General features: G+C 40.9%; 1 protein-coding gene across 3 annotated transcripts in view; it reads right to left on the reverse strand.

Annotated features, from left to right (window-relative positions):
- Positions 1-21,809, reverse strand: part of LOC140464959 (collagen alpha-6(VI) chain-like) — a 141,132-nt gene that overhangs the window by 41,786 nt on the left and 77,537 nt on the right. For all 3 annotated transcript variants that reach the window (XM_072560632.1, XM_072560631.1, XM_072560630.1), the window contains exons 19-25: positions 18,658-18,720; positions 14,575-14,640; positions 14,392-14,445; positions 11,896-11,931; positions 10,494-10,556; positions 5,197-5,259; positions 2,603-2,665 (exon numbers count right to left, since the gene is read on the reverse strand). In XM_072560632.1, coding sequence (XP_072416733.1) covers positions 2,603-2,665; positions 5,197-5,259; positions 10,494-10,556; positions 11,896-11,931; positions 14,392-14,445; positions 14,575-14,640; positions 18,658-18,720 — 408 coding nt within the window. The remainder of the gene's footprint in view (positions 1-2,602; positions 2,666-5,196; positions 5,260-10,493; positions 10,557-11,895; positions 11,932-14,391; positions 14,446-14,574; positions 14,641-18,657; positions 18,721-21,809) is intronic.

Below are 21,809 nucleotides of genomic sequence, written 5' to 3' on the forward strand. Positions count from 1 at the left end.
TAGCAGTAAAGTGTTGTAGAATTATTAACAGCTAATATGATTCTTCGATTCCCCAACCCCCACCACTATTATAACATTCCTGTTGTGTGAAAGTCAACCTGAAGGAGGTAACTCGTAAACGCTAATCTTATCCTAAAGTAACAACAGTTCCTCACACATACAGAAATGGAATTTCTTCACAAGTTACAAACTATAAAAGCTACAATCAACTACTCTGTGATGCTGTAAAGCTCCAAATGATTAAAATGACGCAGGGGCTCAGTGGTTAGCACTGCTGCCTCACAGCACCAAGGACCCGGGATCGAATCCAGCCTCGGGCGACTGTTTGTGTGGAGTTTGTACATTCTCCCTGTGTCTGCGTGGGTTTACTCTGGGTGCTCTGGTTTCCTCGCACCGTCCAAAGATGTGCAGGTCAGGTGAATTGGCCATGCTAAATCGCCCATGGTGTACAGGGATTTGTAGGTTAGATGTACAGTAGGAGGGTAGGGGAATGGGTCTGGATCGGTTGCTCTTAGGAGAGTCGGTGTGGACTTGTTGAGCCAACTGGCCTGTTTCCACACCGTAGGCGTTCTATGAAAATATGCCAGGCTGGCATTGTGAAGGTACCTACAGAAAATGGACTGCAATAGTTGAAGCAAGCAACTTTCACAGCTAGCTTCTAGGGCAGTTAGGGCTGGGCAACAAGTGCTGGCCTTCATCCTTCATCCCCTGAATGGAATAAAAAAAGTGGCTCAGATCCTCCAGACTCTGCATAGTTGGAAACAGAATATACAGAGGAACCTCGTTATCTGAATACCAATTATCCAAACATCGGCTTATCCAAAGGAAATCTCGAGGTCCCGATAGAAACATTACATCAAAGACATGTTTCCAACAGTGATTGTGTCTTTTGTTTACAGTAATTCAACAGGCACCATCTCCAAATGACTGACCTCCTACCCTCTCTCTCCCCACACTTTCCCTGGAGTTCTAGATGGTGTACCCTAAACCAACCCCCCTTCTCCAGATAATCTCTCCAACATTGTCCTGTACAGGGCAGAGGTGGAACTTGTCAAAACGTTGAAGAAAAAGGTGGGTGTGTGTGTGTGAGAGAGAGAGTGAGTGAGAACTGTTTGGAGACTTACCCCACAAAGGCAGCAGAAGCAGCAGCAGTCTTATTGTTGGTGTCCAGTCCAGCTGCCCTGGAGAGCAGTGTTGGATGGGGTGGGAGGGGTGGTGTTGGTTGGGTAGGAGGTGGTGTTGGACAGGGGCGGGTGGGGGGAGGTGTTGGACGGTTAGGGCATGGGGTAGTGGTGTTAGGGGGCGGGGAGAGGTGTTGGATGGTTGGGGCATGGGGGGTGGTGTTGGTGGGTGGGGGAGGTGTTGGACGGGGGCGGGCTGGGGGACGTGTTGGGGCGGGGGCAGTGTTGGATGGGGCAGGCGGGAGGGTGGTGTTGGGGATGGGAGAGGTGTTGGGAGGTTGGGCAGGGGGACGTGTTTGGGGATGGGGGAGGTGTTGGGGGCAGGGGAGGTGTTGGGCTGGGTGGAGGGTGATGTTAGACAGTTTGGGGGGGGGGGGGAAGTCAGAATGGTTAAACTGTCAGTTGATTCCTATGTACTCTAGCAACCACAGGAATGAGGAAGAGCTCTAATCCTTCCACCTTGGCGTGGGATCATGTTTGCGAGGACCCGAGAAATAGACCAGCCTGTCAAACTGAGCAGGCTTTAGTGAAAATGGGCAAGGAAGTGAGCAATAGATGAGTGGTGTCTCCGACACGCAGAAAGTGCCCAAAGAAATTCAAGGGATTCAGGAGGGTGGGTTAGATTAGTGACATGACATTTTTAGGTGTCCATGATTTCCCCACCATTTAGCTATACATTATTTCTGAAATGAATACATCATACGTGTTCACTTACTCCCTGCTCTCCAGGTACCTCTGTACACCCTCATCTGAATAGTCAAAGCTTGCCCCTCTCCCACTGCTCTCTCACATCCATGCCACTAATGTTACCCTTCTCTCCAAAGCATCCAGTTTTCATAGTAACAGCTTTCTCTTTACAGAAGAAGATGCACTGTAAGTGGCAGTGACTACCTTGCCCATTGGGAAGATAGTCTTGTTGATGGGTGATTATAGACGTCAGTGATGTATCTCTACGAAAGCCGGGCCGCGTGAACTTGTGTGCTCACACGGGGAGAAAGCTGATACTTTGGATTAAGATCCTCTGCTGTGGGGTCTCACCTTCTCTGGATCTCTCATGTCCATCCCTCCTGTCCGTGGAGCAGCTTACATCTGAGGAGATGGCATCTGCTAATGACGATGGTGTTCCTGGTGCAGCCCATGCTGACTGTACCTTTCCCATGTTACCAATTAAATAATGGTGACCACACATCCAACTATTCCACTGGCTTATTGTAAGGCACCTTTGAAGTATCCAGCCATAAAAGGCACTACGTAAGTGAAACTCTCTCTTTTTAAGGTTAATCCTGTTACACACCATTTCTGTTTTGGTCCCACCTTTCTATCCCCTTGTTTGTTCTCTCAAGAAAGGCAAACTTCCACCGTGTCCATTTAGTGGTGAACATCTTGTTTATATTAAATAAATGGTAAATAATGAAACTTACATGTTTTCCTTTATGACCAATGTCACCATCCATTCCCACACGGCCTGGCTCGCCAGTTGGACCCTGTCATATAAATAATACAGAAGTATTGATTAAAGTGGTTGTCTGTTTCGTAAACACTAAAGAAATCTAATTTAGGAATAACTGTGATTCTTGAAGTTAATTTATGAATGTGCATTTTACAGAGTGCATGTTTAAAATTAAATGGGATTTCCCATATATCATGAAGCAATTAACTGCCAATGTATTCATTTATTTTAGAGCTGTAGGGATCCTGAATTTGTCTCTTACAATAAGTGTCAGAGCTGGTAAGGAGTGGCACTGTGATCTCAGAAGATGCACTGGGGCAAAGTTTGTGGACATGAGATTTGATGTTGCTGAGAATGTAAACATAATCAGTTGCCAACACAGAATTTCCATTCTTTATTACTGGCGAATGATCAGTCACAGGATCAGCTGAAATTTCTACTCAGTAGTCCCTTAGTCGCAATGGGATAGAACTTGGCACTCCTGAGATCAGCTCAGCACAGACCAGCAATTAAAACTGTTGTTTTCTTGGTCTGGTGCTGCACTGGCAATGTACACAGCCAGCAACCACAATTTGCATTTCTTTTCAAGCATCAACCCAAAGTCCATTGTTATCTGTATTGCACTAGCAATGGCAATGATGGTCATTACTGTCTTTACAGTATGAAAGCCTAATTTCTCCATGATATAAGTTTCAACAGCATCAGATGAAGCTGGTCAATTTTTATTAAACTTTGATTCCACCATAATACATGGTATATTTGGCACTAACTGCAGAGATATTTATGCAGCCACCAACAATACTGTGGTATATTTATATGAAAAGGAATATGAATTATAGTGGAATATCAACACTAAAAAAAAATTAATGCAAACTCCAACCAGATACAATTATTTTGATCAATTGTCAGAATTGTACAGTTCTGTACATGACAAATTATTCAACATAGCTCATCCGAGTACACAGATGTCTACCATAACCATATTTATATTAAAGGTATGTAAACTGCTGTTGAGGTTTTACACTTCCAACTCATGCGTTTGTAATTTGTATTTTATTTGAAATTTATTTTGCCTTTAGCTTAATAAATATGTGGCTTATCAACTTTCTCCCTGCTCCAGGTCAGTTATCCGTTGACAAAGGTGGGGAAGGTCTCAGGTATGTCCTGATCTGTGCTGACTTAGCTACTCCCAGTCAGAGTGGCAGCAGACGAGCTATCATTGGATTTAATACATTTTGGCTGGAAATGGGAAAAATATGCTGTTTGTGCTCATCTTCCAAAATGGAATGCTGGAAAGTACACATGCAGGTTAGATGGGGACATGACTATTATATTTCTATCATTTACCCTGCTGATGTTAATCAGTGATAAAGCTCAGTTGGACGAGGTGCCCAAATAAAGAAGTAGTGATCCTCGCTGACTTGGAGAGTCGGGAGAAAAAAATGAAATTGCAAGAGATAAGTTAAAACATGCAATCTTGGAGCTTCAGAAAGATAAGAGAAATAGTTTTAAAGATGAAACCAAATTTTAAAACTAAACTGTGTGGATTACATTTAATATCAGAGTGAGTTCTGTTTAAAGATTAAATAGATTACTAACTTGCAGTCGTGACTAAAGGATATTAAATATGATCTGAGGCTCACAATTATAGCTCATTCAGTACAATGTTTTACCACTAGATGCCACTGTTGCTCCGGATAAGAGATTCAGTGAAAGAGTCGTGATCAACACTGTTGTATGAAGAAGTATTCTTCACTGAAACAGAGCCAAGGTTTGCATTGGTGTACTTATTACAGATCTCAACACAAGATTGTGTCAATTCCCATATGGATAGTCATGCATCAAACTCATGATCTGCCTCACCTTCCTTTCTGTCCATTAGAACAGTAAAACATACTCTTACTGATGAGACAACTCCCATCTAAAATGATACTGTCATTGGCTGTTAAGCTGTTCCACATTTGAAGAATCTCTTGGTAACTGTCTGAAACCCCTGCTTTTTGATCACTCTTGAATAAGTGTCACTCATACTTGGCCAAAGCATTTCACGTCTGCTCTGTTTTCCAGGTCTGAATGAGTACTCAACAACTTGGATGCTTTTAATCAACCTGTTCTGATATGTTATGACACACCTCTGAAATAGGGAAGATTTGACAAATTGTGTTATTTGGGCTCAGAGGTAGGGGCACTACCACTCTGCCACAAAAGCCCCAAACTGATGCTTAGATTTTGACTCTATTCTGGGCTTGGTGTCTTCTGGGCCATTAGCTCAATGTTAATACCTAGCCCTCATCTACTGCATCTAAAGTAAATTAGATTGGAGCACTTTTATATTGCTGAAGTTTGCACTCATTTAAAATGAATGCAAGCAGCACTCAGCGATTGTGCTGAATAATAGTGCCTTGAGGCATGCAGCTGTTGTGACATGCTGTAATTGTAAACAGATATTCATATCTCTACATTATCCTGTAATCTCCTTAACAATGGCTAAACAGAGTAATTTTCATCAACCTGACCAAAACTGCCTCTCTCACAGACACAGCAAGATTCACTTCCAATACAAACCTGCCGACCTCGGGCTCCCATTTCTCCTTTTCGACCTGGAGTACCAGAGGTTCCTGGTGTCCCCTGCAACAAGAAGATGCTTGTCAATAATTGTTTATAAACTCATGGCACTGGGTTTTAAGTTAGTAATGATCCAGTTGTCCCACAGATTATTTCATAGATTTCCTCCACACTACTCTCACTTTATCATAGAATCCCTACAGTGTGGAAACAGGCCATTTGGCCCAACAAGTCCACACCGATCCCCTGAGGAGTAACCCAACCAGACCCATTCCCCTACATTTGCCCCTGACTAATGCACCTAACCAACAAACCCTGTACACTATGGGCAATTCACCTAACCTGCACATTTTGGACTGTGGGACAAAACCAGAGCACCCGGAGGAAACCCACGCAGACACGGGGAGAACATGCAAACTCCACACAGACAGTTGCCCGAGGCTGGAATCGATCCTGGGTCCCTGGCATTGTGAGACTACAATGGTGACCACTGAGCCACCATGCTGCCTAGTCCTGTTTTGTATGCCAATATTACATTGATGATGTATGTACAGTTATAAACTCCAAGATTGATAAATGGTGGTTTGCTGCCCAACAATTGAACCAAATAATGCAATAATGTTTCTTTAGTACAAACTATATGATAAGTATGGGTGGCACCTTGGTACAGTGGCAAGCACTGCTGCCTCACAATGCCAGGGACCCAGGTTCAATCCCAGCTTTAGGTGACCATCTGTGTGAAGTTTGCACATTCCCTCCCCTGGGTGCTCCCGTTTCCTTTCTTAATCCAAAGATGTACAGGTTAGGTGGATTGGCCAGAGTAAAAATTGCCCATAGTGTGCAGGTTAGGTGGATTGGCCAGGCTAAAAATTACCCGTAGTGTGCAGGTTAGATGGTTGAGGCATGGTTAGAAACCCCATGGGGGATTATTTTGGAGGGGGGGATCTGGTGGAGGTGGAGGAAGGGTCAGTGCAGACTCAAAGGCCTAAATGGCCTCTTTCTGCATTGTCAGGAATTTTTGAACACTCATACTCTTCTATAAACATTTACTCCCTTAAACATGAACTCATAGTGGCCATGGTGTTACCTTCCACAATATCCATTTACAGCAAGTCACTATAATACTTCGATAGCTCCTTTCAAATTCATGAATTCTAGAAAGACAAGGGCTACAGACACATGGAAATACCACCAACTGCAATACCACAGCCACTGGTGAAAGTCTTGCAACTTCCTCTAGGATGAACCTACACCACATGAGATGCAGAAGTTCAAAAAGGCAACAATGCTTACATCCCCATTGGTATGAGTTGGGTCTCAGTGTAAGAGTGCTGTTCCCAAACTAATCATTAAAAATGGACAGTTACAAACCACAGTGTAACATTTCTCCACAAGAGTTTTTGTCCCAGTGACCAAATTTATCTCCTTGTTAAGACATAGTAAAAAATTCCTTCATTTTGAATTCAATTATTAAGTACAAGGAAAAGTAAATACATTCAGAGCACAAATCCCTTCTGTGACATGTATGAACTGAACTATTTTAAATGAAGCAAAAGCAAGTTTAGTCAGGTTAATCATTACAAACTTGGCGGAGTTTTGGAGTTACTTAACTGTTTTAGGTAAGAAGTATTTCCTAAAAACCACATCACATCTTTACTGTTAGTATAAGACCACTCATGTTTCCAGATTGTAAAGATAGCCTGACACACATGATTTGGAAAATATTTGTTCCTAGCTTCTTTAAACGAGATCCATTTTAATTTATGATGTGGAGGTGCAGATATTCAACTGGGGTGGACAAAGTCAGAAGTCACACAACACCAGATTATAATCCAACAGGTTTATTTGAAATCGCAAGCTTCCAGAGCGCTGCTCCTTCATCAGACTTCACCCGACAAAGTAGCGGCGCTTGGAAAGATTGTGTTGGATTATAACCTGGTGTTGTGTGACTTCTGACATTTTAATCTGAGAATAAATCTTCTCAAAATTAGTGTGTAAACAATCCAGTCTACCACAACAACAATGTACTCCTACCTCCACTTCATCACTTGCATTCTCACCCTCCTTGGTTACATCCCTGATATAAACTCAGTTGAAAACAGGAGACATGGAGGGCTATGCAGGGAGTATTTAAAAATCATATTTGCTTGTGGGGCCTCAAGAGTTGAGAGGGAGGGGGAAGTGGAGGGGGAATGGGACTTCTATCATGAGTACTCAGTCCCTGTCACAAATGGATTGGGGCCATCTTCACTGTCTTTAGTGTGAACTCTCTTGGTTCCTTCTCTGTGACCCACTCTTTTTACCTGCTTCCTGCCATCACTCACTGATGCCTGGATCCCTCCGAGATCCAATGCCTCAGGTGGGTGTAGTACCAGCAGTGGTCTCTCTCTGGCTGGGTGGCAGTGTTGAGCATAGAAAGGACTGCAAGACTCTGATTGCCTGGCAATTCTCAACAGACAGGACTTCCACCTTGAACCCTCTCAATGGATCCTCAGCTGTGAAAGGTAAGGCATGTGGCATGGTACTCTGAGTCCGAAGTTGTAGGACATTGGTCAAAAGTGCCTTCAATCAGTTGGTCAGGGGTGGCCCTCCAAAGGCCTGCAGTCATCTGGTGCTCTCCTTGGTCTGGGCCATCATCGTTTTCATCCATTTACTGTCACGCCATAGCATGACTCTCTGGCATAGTTGCTTGGGGTAATGGTAGGTCTCCCAAGTAAGTACCAGGATGTAAAGTATGCAACAAATCAGCACCAATCTGGGGCCTCCTCATCCTCCAATCCCTCTCTCCTCCAACAACTTATGCCATTCTGCCTGTACGGCCTGGTCTATTCCTTCAGACCAAAGGGGGCAAATCTGACCAACCACATCCTTTCTCCTTATGCTGCCTCTGATGTCACAGTCATAGAGATGTGCAGCATGAAAACAGACCCTTCTGTCCAACTCGTCCATTCTGACCAGATATCCTAATCTTATCTGGTCCCATTTACCAGCACTTGGCCTATATCCCTCTAAACCCTCCCTATTCATATAGCCATCATAATGTCTTATAAATGTTGCAATTGTACCAGCCTCCACCACTTCCTCTGGTAGCTCATTCCGTACACACACCACCCTCTGCATGACAATGTTGCTGAGGAGCCTCAATCAGCTTCTGGGAAGGACACATTGAACACATTTGGGCCCTCCAGCCACAGAAGGCCCCCAGGGTTAACCAACACAACTCCAAAGCCACAGGCTCCTCAGTAAGGCAGGGTCCCTTCACCTCAATGGCAAAACGCAGGACTGCACTGAGATGTGCAGAGGAAAAGAAGGAAGAAGACTTTATGAGGACATGTGGGTTGTAAAAATGACAATTCGCTGTCAATATGTTAACACCTTTGTAAATTTATGCTGAGCTGTGTCAGTGAATGCCTGATCTGCTGCAACTACAATAGTGAAGGTACAGAGACTAGCCAGCTTTAGGGTTACACATTTTACGATCCAAGGTTGAAGTGAACAGCTTTTGTACTTTATGCAAAAATATAGGATACTGGAAGGTGATTGCTACACTGCCAATTGGGGTCAATCTTCCAGGTTGCAAACATTGGTGATGTATCGCAGCCATTAGAGGGTGACATTTATAATGTGGTATAATGCGGTCATGTGTGTTGGGGCAAGCACTTGGATTGCACACAAGAGTTAATACCGAAGATTCACGTGGAATGTAGCACTTGCTGGTATTTTTCCATGTTAGTGTAAGAGTATCTGTGTAATACTGAAGACCCTCATATCACACATAATTGAATTCCCTTCCCTCACAAATGAACTACTCACCCTATCCACTCTGTTTGTGGTGGCAGCCATTTTCAGCTCCATTGTAGCCTTGCTATATACAGAACGATAGAATGAAACAGCAGGTGCTCCTCACGCAGTGGGTCTCAGGCTAGGCCTTTTGCTTTTGGCAAACCTCCAAATTTAGACATTCCCTTATTGGTCACCCTCCCCATCGACTTCCTTTAGTCCCCACTTAACTGGTCTTTCTCAGTCTCCCCACTTCAACTCCCCAGCCCTAGGCAGACTGGGTAAACATGTCCAATCTAGGAATGCACTGGGCCTCCTCACCATGGAAGCCAGGGCGCTCCTGACTATGAATTATTCAGCCATTCCCACAACACCCCTTTTCCTTCAATGCTCTATCATCACCTTCCCTCCTTATATATGCAGTTGCCCCTATGCAATTGTAATTCTTTCTGCATCCCAGCATACTGCCTCCAAACTCCACAATTAAGATCCACAGTTTCCCTCCGGCAGCATTGTCCTGGATAACCAACCCCCTTGACGGTTAGTGATTGGACCCCAAGACTGACCACAGTCCAACCCTTTGAATAACTTCAATGTTCACAGGGCTGTCCATGAACAGAGACACAAAGTGAGAGAATGCTAAGAGAGTGAGCAAGGAACCCTGACACGAGCCCTGGGTGAATTCATGGAGTTGTGTGCTTGTCCTTCCATGCACAGTTTTCTCAAAAGCAGCACTGCAATGCCAATGCAATCTAAAATGCAGCATTCAAGGAGCAGGTACGTACTGTGAGTGGGTCAGAAATGTGCCATGATGGTGTGGTGAAGCTTGAATCTATCATCCATGGACATTGGATGCATCCTGTGACTGCCCAGGGTGTATGCTCTAAGTGTGCTCTGGGCTTCCAAGATGGAGGTCCAGAACAGCAAGTGACAGGCAACAGCTCTGTGTTTCATATGGGGAATTCTTGGTGTCTCGTTTCTGTCCATTAGGTGAATGAATGAGAAAATGCATAGTCATCAGACAAGACTGGGTCACAATGAAGCTGTTAATGAGCAGCAAACCATCCAAACAGGCCTCACCCCACTCACCCAATCTTGACTTACCTTTTGACACTTAGTTGGAAAATGGGACCTCTTCATTCAAAGTCGAGCTGATCTCTGTTCAACATCAATTTTTTCAAATTTCTCACCATGGCCCATGTCATTCAGTGGCTGACAAAATTCCATCTATAATGTATCATCACACTAATTTGAACATGGAGCTGTCCACTATGTTTGTCTATTATCTAGGCTACAGTGATTCTGAAAATTCACCCAAGTATATCCATAGGGAAAATAGAGACATCTTAAATATTAGAAAATTTCAAAATGCTTCATAAATCTTTGTGTTATTTTCACCTCAAAATAAATTTAGTTCAGTAACTCATTGAAACATTATTGAAGCAGAGTTGAGAAAAAAGAAAAACATTGTGCGTTCACAATGATATTATATTCATCAAATCCAGCTCATTAACAACCTGTATGCCTCGGAATCCTGGATCTCCTTGAAGACCTGGTACACCATCTCTTCCTTTAGTTCCCTAGATACAAGAATAAGCATTATTTCATGATTTCATGACCAATTACCATCTTAACAAAGAGAGTAAGAGAAATTGATGCATAATCAATAACTCCATATGCCATTGCTGATTTGCTAATGTACAGTGTTTCCTCTCAATTATCACACTGTTCACCAGCAATTAGCCTTAATGTTCTTATTTTATTTCTCATGTAAAAACCTAATTTGTTGATTTATTAATATCATTTCATAACTGCCCCAAACTGTGATTTTCTGCATTGGTTTCAAAAAACCAAGCTTCTGCAATTCTGGGCAAAATCAGCTTGCATGTATCACAATTGCAACTGGGACACTGCGGGACCTTTACTTCCTTACCAATTACCCGTTTCACACTCATTGAACATCACTTCCTCTTCCTGAACATCATGAAAGATGGAATGGGTGCTGAAGGGACTAATGGTGTAGGGGTAATGTCATTGGACTAGACATCTAGCTATCTATGAATGCTCTTGAGATACAAGTTCAAATCTCATCAGAAGAGCTTTTAATTAAAGTTCAATTAATTAGAAAATCTAACATAATGCTCCTTTTAGAGAATGAAATCTTCTGTCCTCGTATCATCTCATCCTACATGTTGATTGACTTTTAACTTCCCTCTAAGATGACAGTCAGTGGTATTGACCACTACAGAAAAAATTTAATTAAGAATAAAACTGAATGGATCCCTTGCCATTGACGTCGACTCCAAAAGGTACACATTGCCCTGTCAACTCTACAAATTCCTGCCCACTAAAGCCTAAAAGAGCTGTTCCAGAGACTAATGGAGCAAAATCCTAGACAGTCATTGACCAAAATATACATTATAACTTGACATCTTCGATACTTATCCCTGGTATAATCTATCCAAGCAACAGGAGAGATCTATCAGAGATGGAAGCACACTGGTATAATCAGGAGGAAGTGGTCCTGTGAGTTCTCAGTTTTGACTCTGAACTATGACTCTAATAACTCAATCAGGTAACTTTTGATTGAGCTAAATGTGGAAATCTCCTGCTGATTGCACCCTCTCTCAACTAATGAATAAGTACTCCTTCATGTTGAACAGCATTTGGAGGAAGCACTGAGGGTAGCAAGGAAATTGTGATATTGAACCTCACCTTGTCTATCAATATTGCTGAATGGTTTATTTGGCACAAAAGCTTTCCACAAGAATAAAATCTTTATGCAGTTTGCTCATTCTGAGATGCCAGCCTAAAATTATTTCTTTCACTTCTGCTGTCTACACTGCCATCTATTGCATGCAATTAGATGCTCTATAAAAAACTTTGAAAGTACCATGATTTAGACAAAGTAAATCTTACCTGTGTACCAATCTGTCCCCTGGCACCAACAGGACCCTATTAAAGTGAAAAATTTATTTTGAAGTTCTCTACAATCAGTTATTCCAAAAATAATGTTATGATGTAATATTTCTTATCAAATGATATTTTTGAAAAAAGATATTCCACTTTGTCTAAAATATAGGTAGAGGTAAAAACAAATATAATTTATCAGGATATTAAGCTTCCCTTCCATCTCATGAGTCCCCCAAGCATTTATCCTGGCCTCATAATCTTCCACATCTTCACAGTTATTCCTCGGTGAATATAGTTGCGCTCATAGGACCTTCCTTTGCATGTGCATTTGAGGCACTTCCACTTCTCCTGACCCTCACCATACTCGTCACATTTTATTGACCCCTTCATTAACTCAGCTTGTTGTACAAGCATCCAGTCAGTGATGAGTCACAACTTCTACGTCCTAAAGACTGGAAATGCTGAAACCATCACAAGTGGCACTTCCTTTTCCCGCCATCTAAACTATCTCTCTCCCTAGCTACTGTCTTAAGCTGACTAAAAGAGTTGGATTTTCATGGTTCCAGCTGGGATCAAACTTAAGCAGACTGGAAAGAAAAAAGGCCCTGCCTTTCCTTCTGCCATTGGCAATTTCCATCGGTAATGGAGAGAACAGGACCTGAAAGAGCTCTGCTCCTAATAAGGAAGTTGCTGAGAGGAATATAACCTTATTGACAGCCTCTATCTAATAAATTTGTTTTAATCTTCAGGGAGGTACCTGGACTTATGCAGCTGTTGGTTTGTACACGAGCTGAATTTGATGCATCTCCTATGGATTAGATGCAAGATGTGTTCAAAAGGTAGGCTTACTGATTTTGCCTCCTTTGCAGTCCATTCACAAATGGAATAGCATGAGTTGTATCTGTACTTATTTGGTAGAATATACAGTGTGAAATTGGACGATGTAGCTACCTATCACAATACTTTAATCTGGTTGTTGCTTCTGTCCACTGGTGAACTGTCAAATTAGATTAGATTCCCTACAGTGTGCAAAAAGGCCATTTGGCCCATCAAGTCCACACCAACCCTCCAGACAGTAATCCACTCGGACCCATTTCCCCCTGACTAATGCACGTAACACGATAGGCAATTTAGCATGGCCAATCACCTAACCTGCACATCTTTGGACTGTGGGAGGAAACCGGAGCACCCAGAGGAAACCCACGCAGACATGTGGAGAATGTGTAAACTCCACACAGACAGTCATCCAAGGCTGGAATTAAACCCGAGTCACTAGCACTGTGAGATAGCAGTACTAACCACTGAGCCACCGTACCACCCTACTAAAGCTAAATATTGTAAATGAGAAAAAGTCTTCAGATTAATTTTAAAATTCATGATATGAATAAAATGATAGCTGATAGCGTATGTTTTACAATATCGAAAGAGCAATTTAGTATACTAACAGTGTCTTATTTAAACTTTTCCCTTTACCTTACGTATTTAGTCTAGACAACTGAGATAGTAGTTCTGAAGTCTGTTTGTTTTCGTGAGGAGTTTAATGGGCTCTTAGCTATAATCAAACTACCTAATCATCTTATCATTGCTAGAATCCAGTGTGTAAGTGACTTGGTGAACCTGTCTGTTTAATTGTAAAGATTTAAGAATTATTCAACACACTCCTAGCTGTAAGAATAGGGCTTGTGAATTCAGAGCATAAATTAGATAATGAGTGAGGGGTGAGAGGCTGAATGTTAGACAGTGAAGAGATGTCATGAGGGTGAATTTATAGCGCTCCTGCACTTCAAATGTACAAAGATAAGCTAATGCTTGCATTGGAAGAACTGGACTCAAATTGTTAAGAGACCGAAAATGAACCATATAACTGGCCTGCTCTGGTGTAGGCTAGGTCACAGTTTCGGAGTGGTCAAACTTGCTCCAGATTATGTAGGGCTTGGACCCTTGAAAATTACTACCTCTTGGTATGAGGCAAGAACAGCAGACAGCATTAGTCCTGTCTCCCAGTACCAACTTCCAGTAAGAAAATCCAATCCAAACTGTTTGAAGTCTCAATATCCTGTTCAACCCCAAGTTGAACTTTGCATCTCAAGTTACTTCCATTACACGTATATATTTACTTCCATCTCCATTAGAGTCTGAGTCTTTGAGCTATTTAAGTTTTTTACATTTCAATTTATCAGCAAGGTTAGATATTAAAGGGTATATCTTGTAAATTTCTAATTTACATCAAACAGTAAATTAATCTATGGTCACATTTCATTTTTAAGTTAAGTTGGTAAGTAGAGAAATGTACATCTTTAATGGCCAACTTGAGAATTTGTTCTTAATCTGAAATGTTACCTAGATAGTTAACTTGATTTGAATGCAGCCACCTTTTCTGTTTCTATTTAGAGTTTATTAACTAAATGTGAAATAAGGGATTTGATTTGAAAAATAGTAGCTTAGAAAAGTAACTATGATAGAACAGTAGCAAATCTGATGAAGTAAAGGAGACTTCCTTACATGATTTCCGACACCACCATGTTTACCTGGATTACCACTTCTGCCTGGATCACCCTGTAACACAACGTTCATTATTATTCCATTTATGATTATCACAAGAAAAATGTCCAATGTGAATCATAAATATAAATTACTAAATGTAAATCACCAAACAGATATGCTAGAGAAATAAAGCTCATGTACCACTTGGCCGGGGTTTCCTCTTTCACCCTTTTGACCTTTAACACTATTGCTTGTTCCAGGTTCGCCCTAAGAAACACAAAGGAAAAGAACAAAACTTTGCTTAAAATCAAACAGTAAAACAGCTTGATCAAACGCGGTGCCTAAATGATTCAACAATTAGCAACAGTTCTTGCTAAGATCAACTCTGTATGCACAACGAGGAATATATTTCCATAGGAAATAGTGGGTCTCAAGAAACTTTTCAAACCAGTGTTTTGCACTTTGGGGCACTACAGTATGTCAACAAGATCAGTACTGGTGTAGGGACTGCAAGTTGTGCAATGCACTGGTAATCAGACATTAGTTTTTGATCCCCATAGCCCAATGCATTGCTTTTTTAACTGAGTCCTGTCTTGAGTTGTGGAGAGTGAGCAGCATCTATTCTGTTATCTTTTCTATTGATGTTGCCATTCCCTTTCAGAATTCACCAGAAATGCTTACGACTCTCTGCAAAAGGTAACAAAGGAATCTCTCTAACCCATTCCATTCTAATTCTCCAATGGTACTGTACAGATCATAAATAAAAGGTTCATCCTTTAGCTGGGCACAATCTTTTAATGCTGCATTGGAACTGTAATGTCTACAACCCCAATGCCATCATGTGGGTTTCCACTTTTCAAGCCGCGTAAAGGGATAATGGGTGTTCTAGGAGGAAGTTAGTGGTACTTGTTTTTGGCTGGCAAACCAACCAGCAGAGAAAGAATCTGGCCTATCATCTTATTCAGGATATTGTAATTATAAATCCATTTTAAATTTTGCAAAGTAACCAGTCGCTTTGGGATCAGTCAAGTCACTCACCACTCTCTGATTTAGAATGGTGTGAATCTTAGCTAGGTAGCATAGACTGTGATATCAATAGTATATTAACAATAAAAGAGCTATGGATGCTGGAGATCTGATTGTCAGTTCTGATGAAGTGCTACGGGACTCAAAATATTAACTGTTTTTCTCTCCACTGATGCTGCCCTAGCTGCTGAATTTCCCCAGCACTTTCTGTTTCTGTTACTAATGCTGTGCTGTCAGATAGGGCCTTATCTTGATATATCTTAAAGTTTGCCTGTCAGTACTTGAAGCAAAACAGTCTTCGTTCAACCAACAATACACAATGCAAATTAACTAGTCATTAGGATCTTACTGTGTGCAACATTTCCAAACTTTTGTGTGTCTCATTAAGAACAATAGGAACAACTTGTTATATGTGAAATATTCTGAGGTGTTTGTATGAATTATAGTAATTATTTCCTAACTACTGGTGAAAAAATCTATTAGCTCTTCTGTTAATCTTAATTGAAGTAATGTGTCTGCCTAATGTAATTATAGGAAAGATAAGTTACTGCAATGATAGAGAAATACAGTTCTTAGAGTATGTGACAGTGAGTTTTCATGGACTAGATTGTAGTCAGATTTCTTCTGGGAAAGAAAACTTCAAAAATATGTTTATGGGACCTCTTTGCATCTGATTTCTTTTTAAAATAAGTCACCTCACATCATAATAACTATAGTTGTTGCCTCTGATTAACAATCAGCTACAAGCCATGATAGCAAATAATGAGTTTGTCAATCACTAAACGAGAAAATTGTGGAGCAGACAAGGGTTACACATAGGGAGCAGGGATTTAAAAACACAGAAATAATTTATACTTTAAGTCATCAAGCTAAGTTTGACTTCAGTAAGGATCAAGATTGAACAAGTTGGATAAAGTGTTTAGAATTGCTACAGCTTCAGAAAGAAGAAACTGGATTTGATTAGTACATTATTAATCAGGAATTATATGATTTATATTCCATTTCAATGTCCAAGAATCGAACAATAGTGGATTTTTAAAAAAATTCTTGCAATCTGCAGAAACATAAGATCTCCAAACTAAATTTGATCAAAAGAAATATAAAACAAAATCAATAGCTAGTTTGATAACAATCTTGCAGTATTGCTCTCTTCTGTTCTGTAAGGTAAAATGATCTGTGATCAAGTTGCAACAAGCCAATATTAGTCAGTAAGTTAATGCTTGCTAAAGACAGAACAGGGAAAGCTATTCAAGGACTGGAAAATGTCATTAGACAGTAAAGGTCAGATAGGATGTCCCCTTAATAATTCATGTTGACCACCTTATATTAGGCTATTGTTGTAAGTATAGCTCCCAATTTTATTGCTGATAATCAATTCCATTATTTTATTGAACTTTGAAGTGCGAGAACATGGAGTTGCATTCATTAACCCTACAGGAGGAGGATTATGGAGGTTAGTGTTGCGAAATGAGAGATTGGTTAAGTGAAAAGGAAAACAAAAATTTTTGGATGGAGTATAATATGGGAAAAAGTGAACTTTTCTACTTCGGTAAAAATAGGTAAGCAACATGTTATTTCAACAGAGAAATCACAGAATCACAGAATCATAGAATCCCTATAGTGTGGAAACAAACCCTTTGGCCCCAGAATTCTACGGTGTGGAGAGACCTTTTTAACCTTGGATGCGAATTGCCAAAAGCTGGTATGCTAGTACAACAAGGGATTAGGAAGACCATCGGAATCGTGTCATTTATTACAAGAGACAGAGAATCTAAGAGTAGTGAAGCTTTGCTGCAGTTGTTCAGAAGGTTGGGAACACCACATCTGGTATATTGTATAGTTTCCAATTCCTTATTTGAAAAGGAATATAATTATAATAAAAGCAAGTTCGAGAAGATTCATGAAACTGATTCATGGGATATGGGAGTTATCATATGTAGGAATGTTAAGAGATGATCTTATTGAAATATGTATGAGACTGAGGAGGCTTGACTGGGCGAATGCTGAAAGGTTGTTTTTGCTTATTGGAGAGACTGGAACTAGAGACCATTGTTTAAAAATATGTTATTTTCCTTTTAAGATGACGATGAGGAGCATTTTTATTTTTCAGAGGATTATTAATCTGTGGAATTCTCTTTTCCAGAGAAAAGTCAAGGCCTGGTCAAGGAATATTTTGAAGGTTAACTTAGGTTCATTCTTGGAAAAAGTGAGGACTGCAGATGCTGGCAATCAGAGTCAAGAGTGTGGTGTTAGAAAGGTACAGCCAGCCAGGCAGCATCTGAAGAGCAGGAGCATCGACATTTCAGGCATAAGCCCTTCATCAGGAATGTCTGAAGCATTGATTCTCCTGCTCTTCGGATGCTGCCTGACTGGCTGTGCTTTTCCAGGACCACACTCATAAAAGATTCCTCTGGTTCACTAATGTCCTTTAGAGAAGGAAATCTGACATCCTTGTTTGGTCTGGCGCAATATAGCTCCACACTCGCAGTCAATTCTTTACTCCCCTCTGACCAATTAGGGATGGGCAATAAATGCTGACCTTGACAGTGAATGCCATCCTCTCGTGAACGAATAAGAAAAAATTAAATCAGTTATGATCTTATCAAATGCCAGAGTGGGTTCAAGGGCCAAATAGCATGTTCCTGCTCCTGATTCTTATGAATGTGTGTTAATATAATCTGGCTTCCAATGGATTGAGGTTAGCTCCAAAGGTGTTCCCCCATTCTTGATTGTAGTGGCTAATGCTCTTGAGCTTCCCACAGGGTCTGCCCACCCCTCACCTCTGAAATCCCATTGGCTATGGGATAAAGCTGTCAATCAAAAGAGCCTCAATAAGCTCAATAGTGGGCTAGCTTCTGACTCTTTTCCTGCCTCCACACCCTCACAAGATGCTTCCCTCCTCCTGCCAGCCTTGACAACCATGAGTTGGGGAGCACAAAATCCAGCTCCATTTCTCGCAAAGCGGAATTTTACTCATGTGGTTGTTTACAGTAACCCAGTTTGAACAAATCTTAAATATAAAGACAAATTTTCAGGCATTTCATAAATGCAGCTGACTGTAAAAAAAACATGATACACCTTAATATTTGCAAAACCTCCAGTTTAATATCAAAGCTTCCATTATTCAACGGAATTAATCCTAAGCAGTTGCATTGCATAGACAACATTCTCAAGCAGGTTTAAACAGGACTGCAGGACTGTTCTGCACAGTCTGTGATGATCTATGTTTATGCTATCACTTTTCTAAAGATTACTTACAGGGTCTCCACGCGAACTGCTCTCTCCACGCTCACCCGGTATACCTTTCTGGCCTTTTCTACCCTAGAAATGAAGACAAGCTATGTTAGTTTTTTTGTAAATAATTTAAACTCATCAGCTGAATTTAAATGATTCCATTGATTAAGAGTGGTTTCACTGCCCAAGAGTGCATTGCACTCCAGACAGATGAACACTATAATTCACTCAAGTGGTTCTGCAGGGTATCCAAAGCACTGTCTGGCAAAGTGATATATTGATCCAGGTAATGTCCATATCTTGCAATTTTGATCTTAGCTGAAAAACATCAAAGGAAATTACAGTCCTTCCATGCAATCAGAAAGGTAATCTATGCATGGTAGCTTCCCCACTACTCTATTCACAAACATCTGATTTTTGCACATGATGCCTACTAAAAGACCATAGCACTTATTGCAAATGCAGATAATGGTGACCACTTGAGTTCAAAATTTTCTGGTTTATATGATACAAGTCTTAGCTCAAATTGTATCAATTATTTAGTAATGTAATGAACATGGTCCGTGGTTCAGAAGAGCTCACTAATGATTAGACTGTACAAAGGCCTGCCTTTTTCATATTTAATTTTATTTAATTGCTGGAGTAGACCACACAATGAAAATTGGATAAGAAAGTTATCACCCCACTGACAAAGTTGTCCAGTTTTTTGTCCTTTCAAAACCACAGAAGCTCAGGAAGGCAACATTTGTGCAAGTTTGTTTTACAACAAACCTAAACAATTATACAATGTTGAAATGGAAGTGTCAAATCTGCATCCATCATTTTCATTGGCAAGTTATTGTGCAGAACATACCTAGCATTGGCCCATGGAGTTGCCTTAAGACATCCCTGAATCTTTCAGTCAGGTCTGCCTTGGAAGAATCTGAGAGACAGACAGCAAAATGATGTGGTGGTTGGGTGAAGGGGGGAGGGGGAGAAGGGTAGCAGGGGAAAAGTTGATACTTGGATTAGAGAGACCATGTTCCTGAGAATTCAAACAAGACTGGAAGATTTGTTTAACTTTGGCTAGAGGGAGTGATTCCCAGGATCACCTTCACCCTGGAATTCAGCTTGGGATTAGAAAATACCGAGCTGGGGAAAGTAAAAAGGAAGGAAGCCGTCAGCAGCTGAGATCAGCTTTGGACTGGTTCCGGGATTGTTCCACATAAGGGACAAGATATAACCATGGAAGGGCCACTTAAGTTATTTTATAAATTAAATTTGGAGGTTGTTTTCCCTAATTTAGAGTTTAAATTGCTGATTGAAATAAAGTTTAGGCAGCATTACATTTAATTTCTTTGTTACAGATAAGAGTTTAAGCTTGAAATTTTTTGTAATCCTTTCAGTCAGTCACTGTAAATATAGAGATAATAAAATTGCCATATTCTTATAATGTATAAATAAGAAAGACAGTCTTGTGCCTACTGCTGTTTTATAATTACCTTTAATATTACATAGAAAAGTTAGCACAGAAACAGGTTACTTATGACAGCTAGTCCATAGCAATACAAACCAGTGTAACTGCAGGTTTTGGAAATCAGAAACAAAGACAGAAATTACTGGAAAAACTCAGCAGGTAAAGCACGAAATATGAAGAGAAAACAGAGTTAATGTTTTGGGTCTAGTGACCTTCTTCAGAACTGAATGTAACTAGTAAAATGTTGGTATTTATGAAAAAGAGTGAGTGAGGCGAGGGCTTAGAATTAAACAATAGGTGGTGATGTAGCCTGGAGAGAGACTGAGTTGGACAGACAAAGGACTAGCAAAAGGTAAACCTGGGAGAATGAATAGCTGGTAATGGGGACCATTAGTAGCTGATAATGAGTTGTTTGTGGTAGCAGCCGATGTGTTGACCTGGCCTGGTGTGTGGGTATGGTGCTCAGACCCTAAAACTGTTGAACCATGCCACCTTCCCCTGCCATTGCAGAAGGTGTAACACCTACCCATTTACTTCCTCCCTCCTCAGTATCCAAGGCCCCAACACACCTTCCAGGTGAAGTAGTGATTTATCTGCACTTCACTCAATCTAATTTACTGTATTCATTGCTCGCAACGTGGTCTACTCTACACTGGGGAGGTAAGGCTGGGCAACAACCTGGAAAACACTTATGCCCACAGAAATGACCCTGAGCTTCCAGTTGCCAGCCACTTCAAATCACCACTGTGTTCCCTGGCCAACGTCTCTGTCTCAGGTTTGCTGTAGAGCTTTAGTGAAGCTTAGCACAAGCTGTAAGAACAGGATCTCATTTTCTGCATCGGGACCCCGCAGCCTTTTGCACTCCATATCGCATTCAACAACTTTACAGCTGAAGCACCTTCTCCCATGTTGTTACCCCAGCCCCCACATACCAGGCTGTTACCACAATCAGCCATGAATAGTCTCCATTTGCAGATATTTATTCTCCCAGGCTGAGGTTGCACGTTCCTTTGTCTGTCCAACTTTTTTTTTCCTCCATCTGGGCTCCATCCCTGCCTATTATTAACTCCCTACCCCCCTCCACCATTTTTAGCATGGATATTGACATTTTCCTGGCTACAGAAGGGTCACTGGAACTTAAACATGAACGTTGTTTTCTCTCCACAGATGCTGCCAGGCCTGCTGAGTTTTTACAGCAATTTCTGTTTTAGTCTGTAGCAATGCTGAGTAATCATCAAATTTCTGGTAATCCACTGTTTCCTTCTCCCTTTATCTCTCCTTCCTTCAATGACCTATTTAAACACCACCTGAATGTCAATAGGATCTCTGTTTCAATAATTAACTTCAATTCGACATTCCACAGCTTACAAACATTTGTCTTAAAAAAATTTCTTGCTTTCCATCATAAATCACTTGTGGTTAATATTGTTGATACCCTCTTATACAAGTGCTCTGATGACTGAAAACACTGAGCATCCATCTATTTTGCCACATTTAGTCACATTTTTAAACATCGCTGTCAATGCATTGCTTAAATTTTCCATTTTCTAATGAAATCTCTGATAATGACATTTTGTGAGATCTTTTTAATGAATGTGGAATCTCTATTCTAAGGTGCCATGTGTTCAGAAGCTATGGGTAGAATGTACTGGATGATTTTATAATGAAGGCTGTGCCATTTGTTAAATTTTAATCTGAAATTTAGATCTGATAAACAGTA

This window comes from Chiloscyllium punctatum, chromosome 41, assembly GCF_047496795.1.
Source record: "Chiloscyllium punctatum isolate Juve2018m chromosome 41, sChiPun1.3, whole genome shotgun sequence".
Taxonomy (NCBI): Eukaryota; Metazoa; Chordata; class Chondrichthyes; order Orectolobiformes; family Hemiscylliidae; genus Chiloscyllium; species Chiloscyllium punctatum.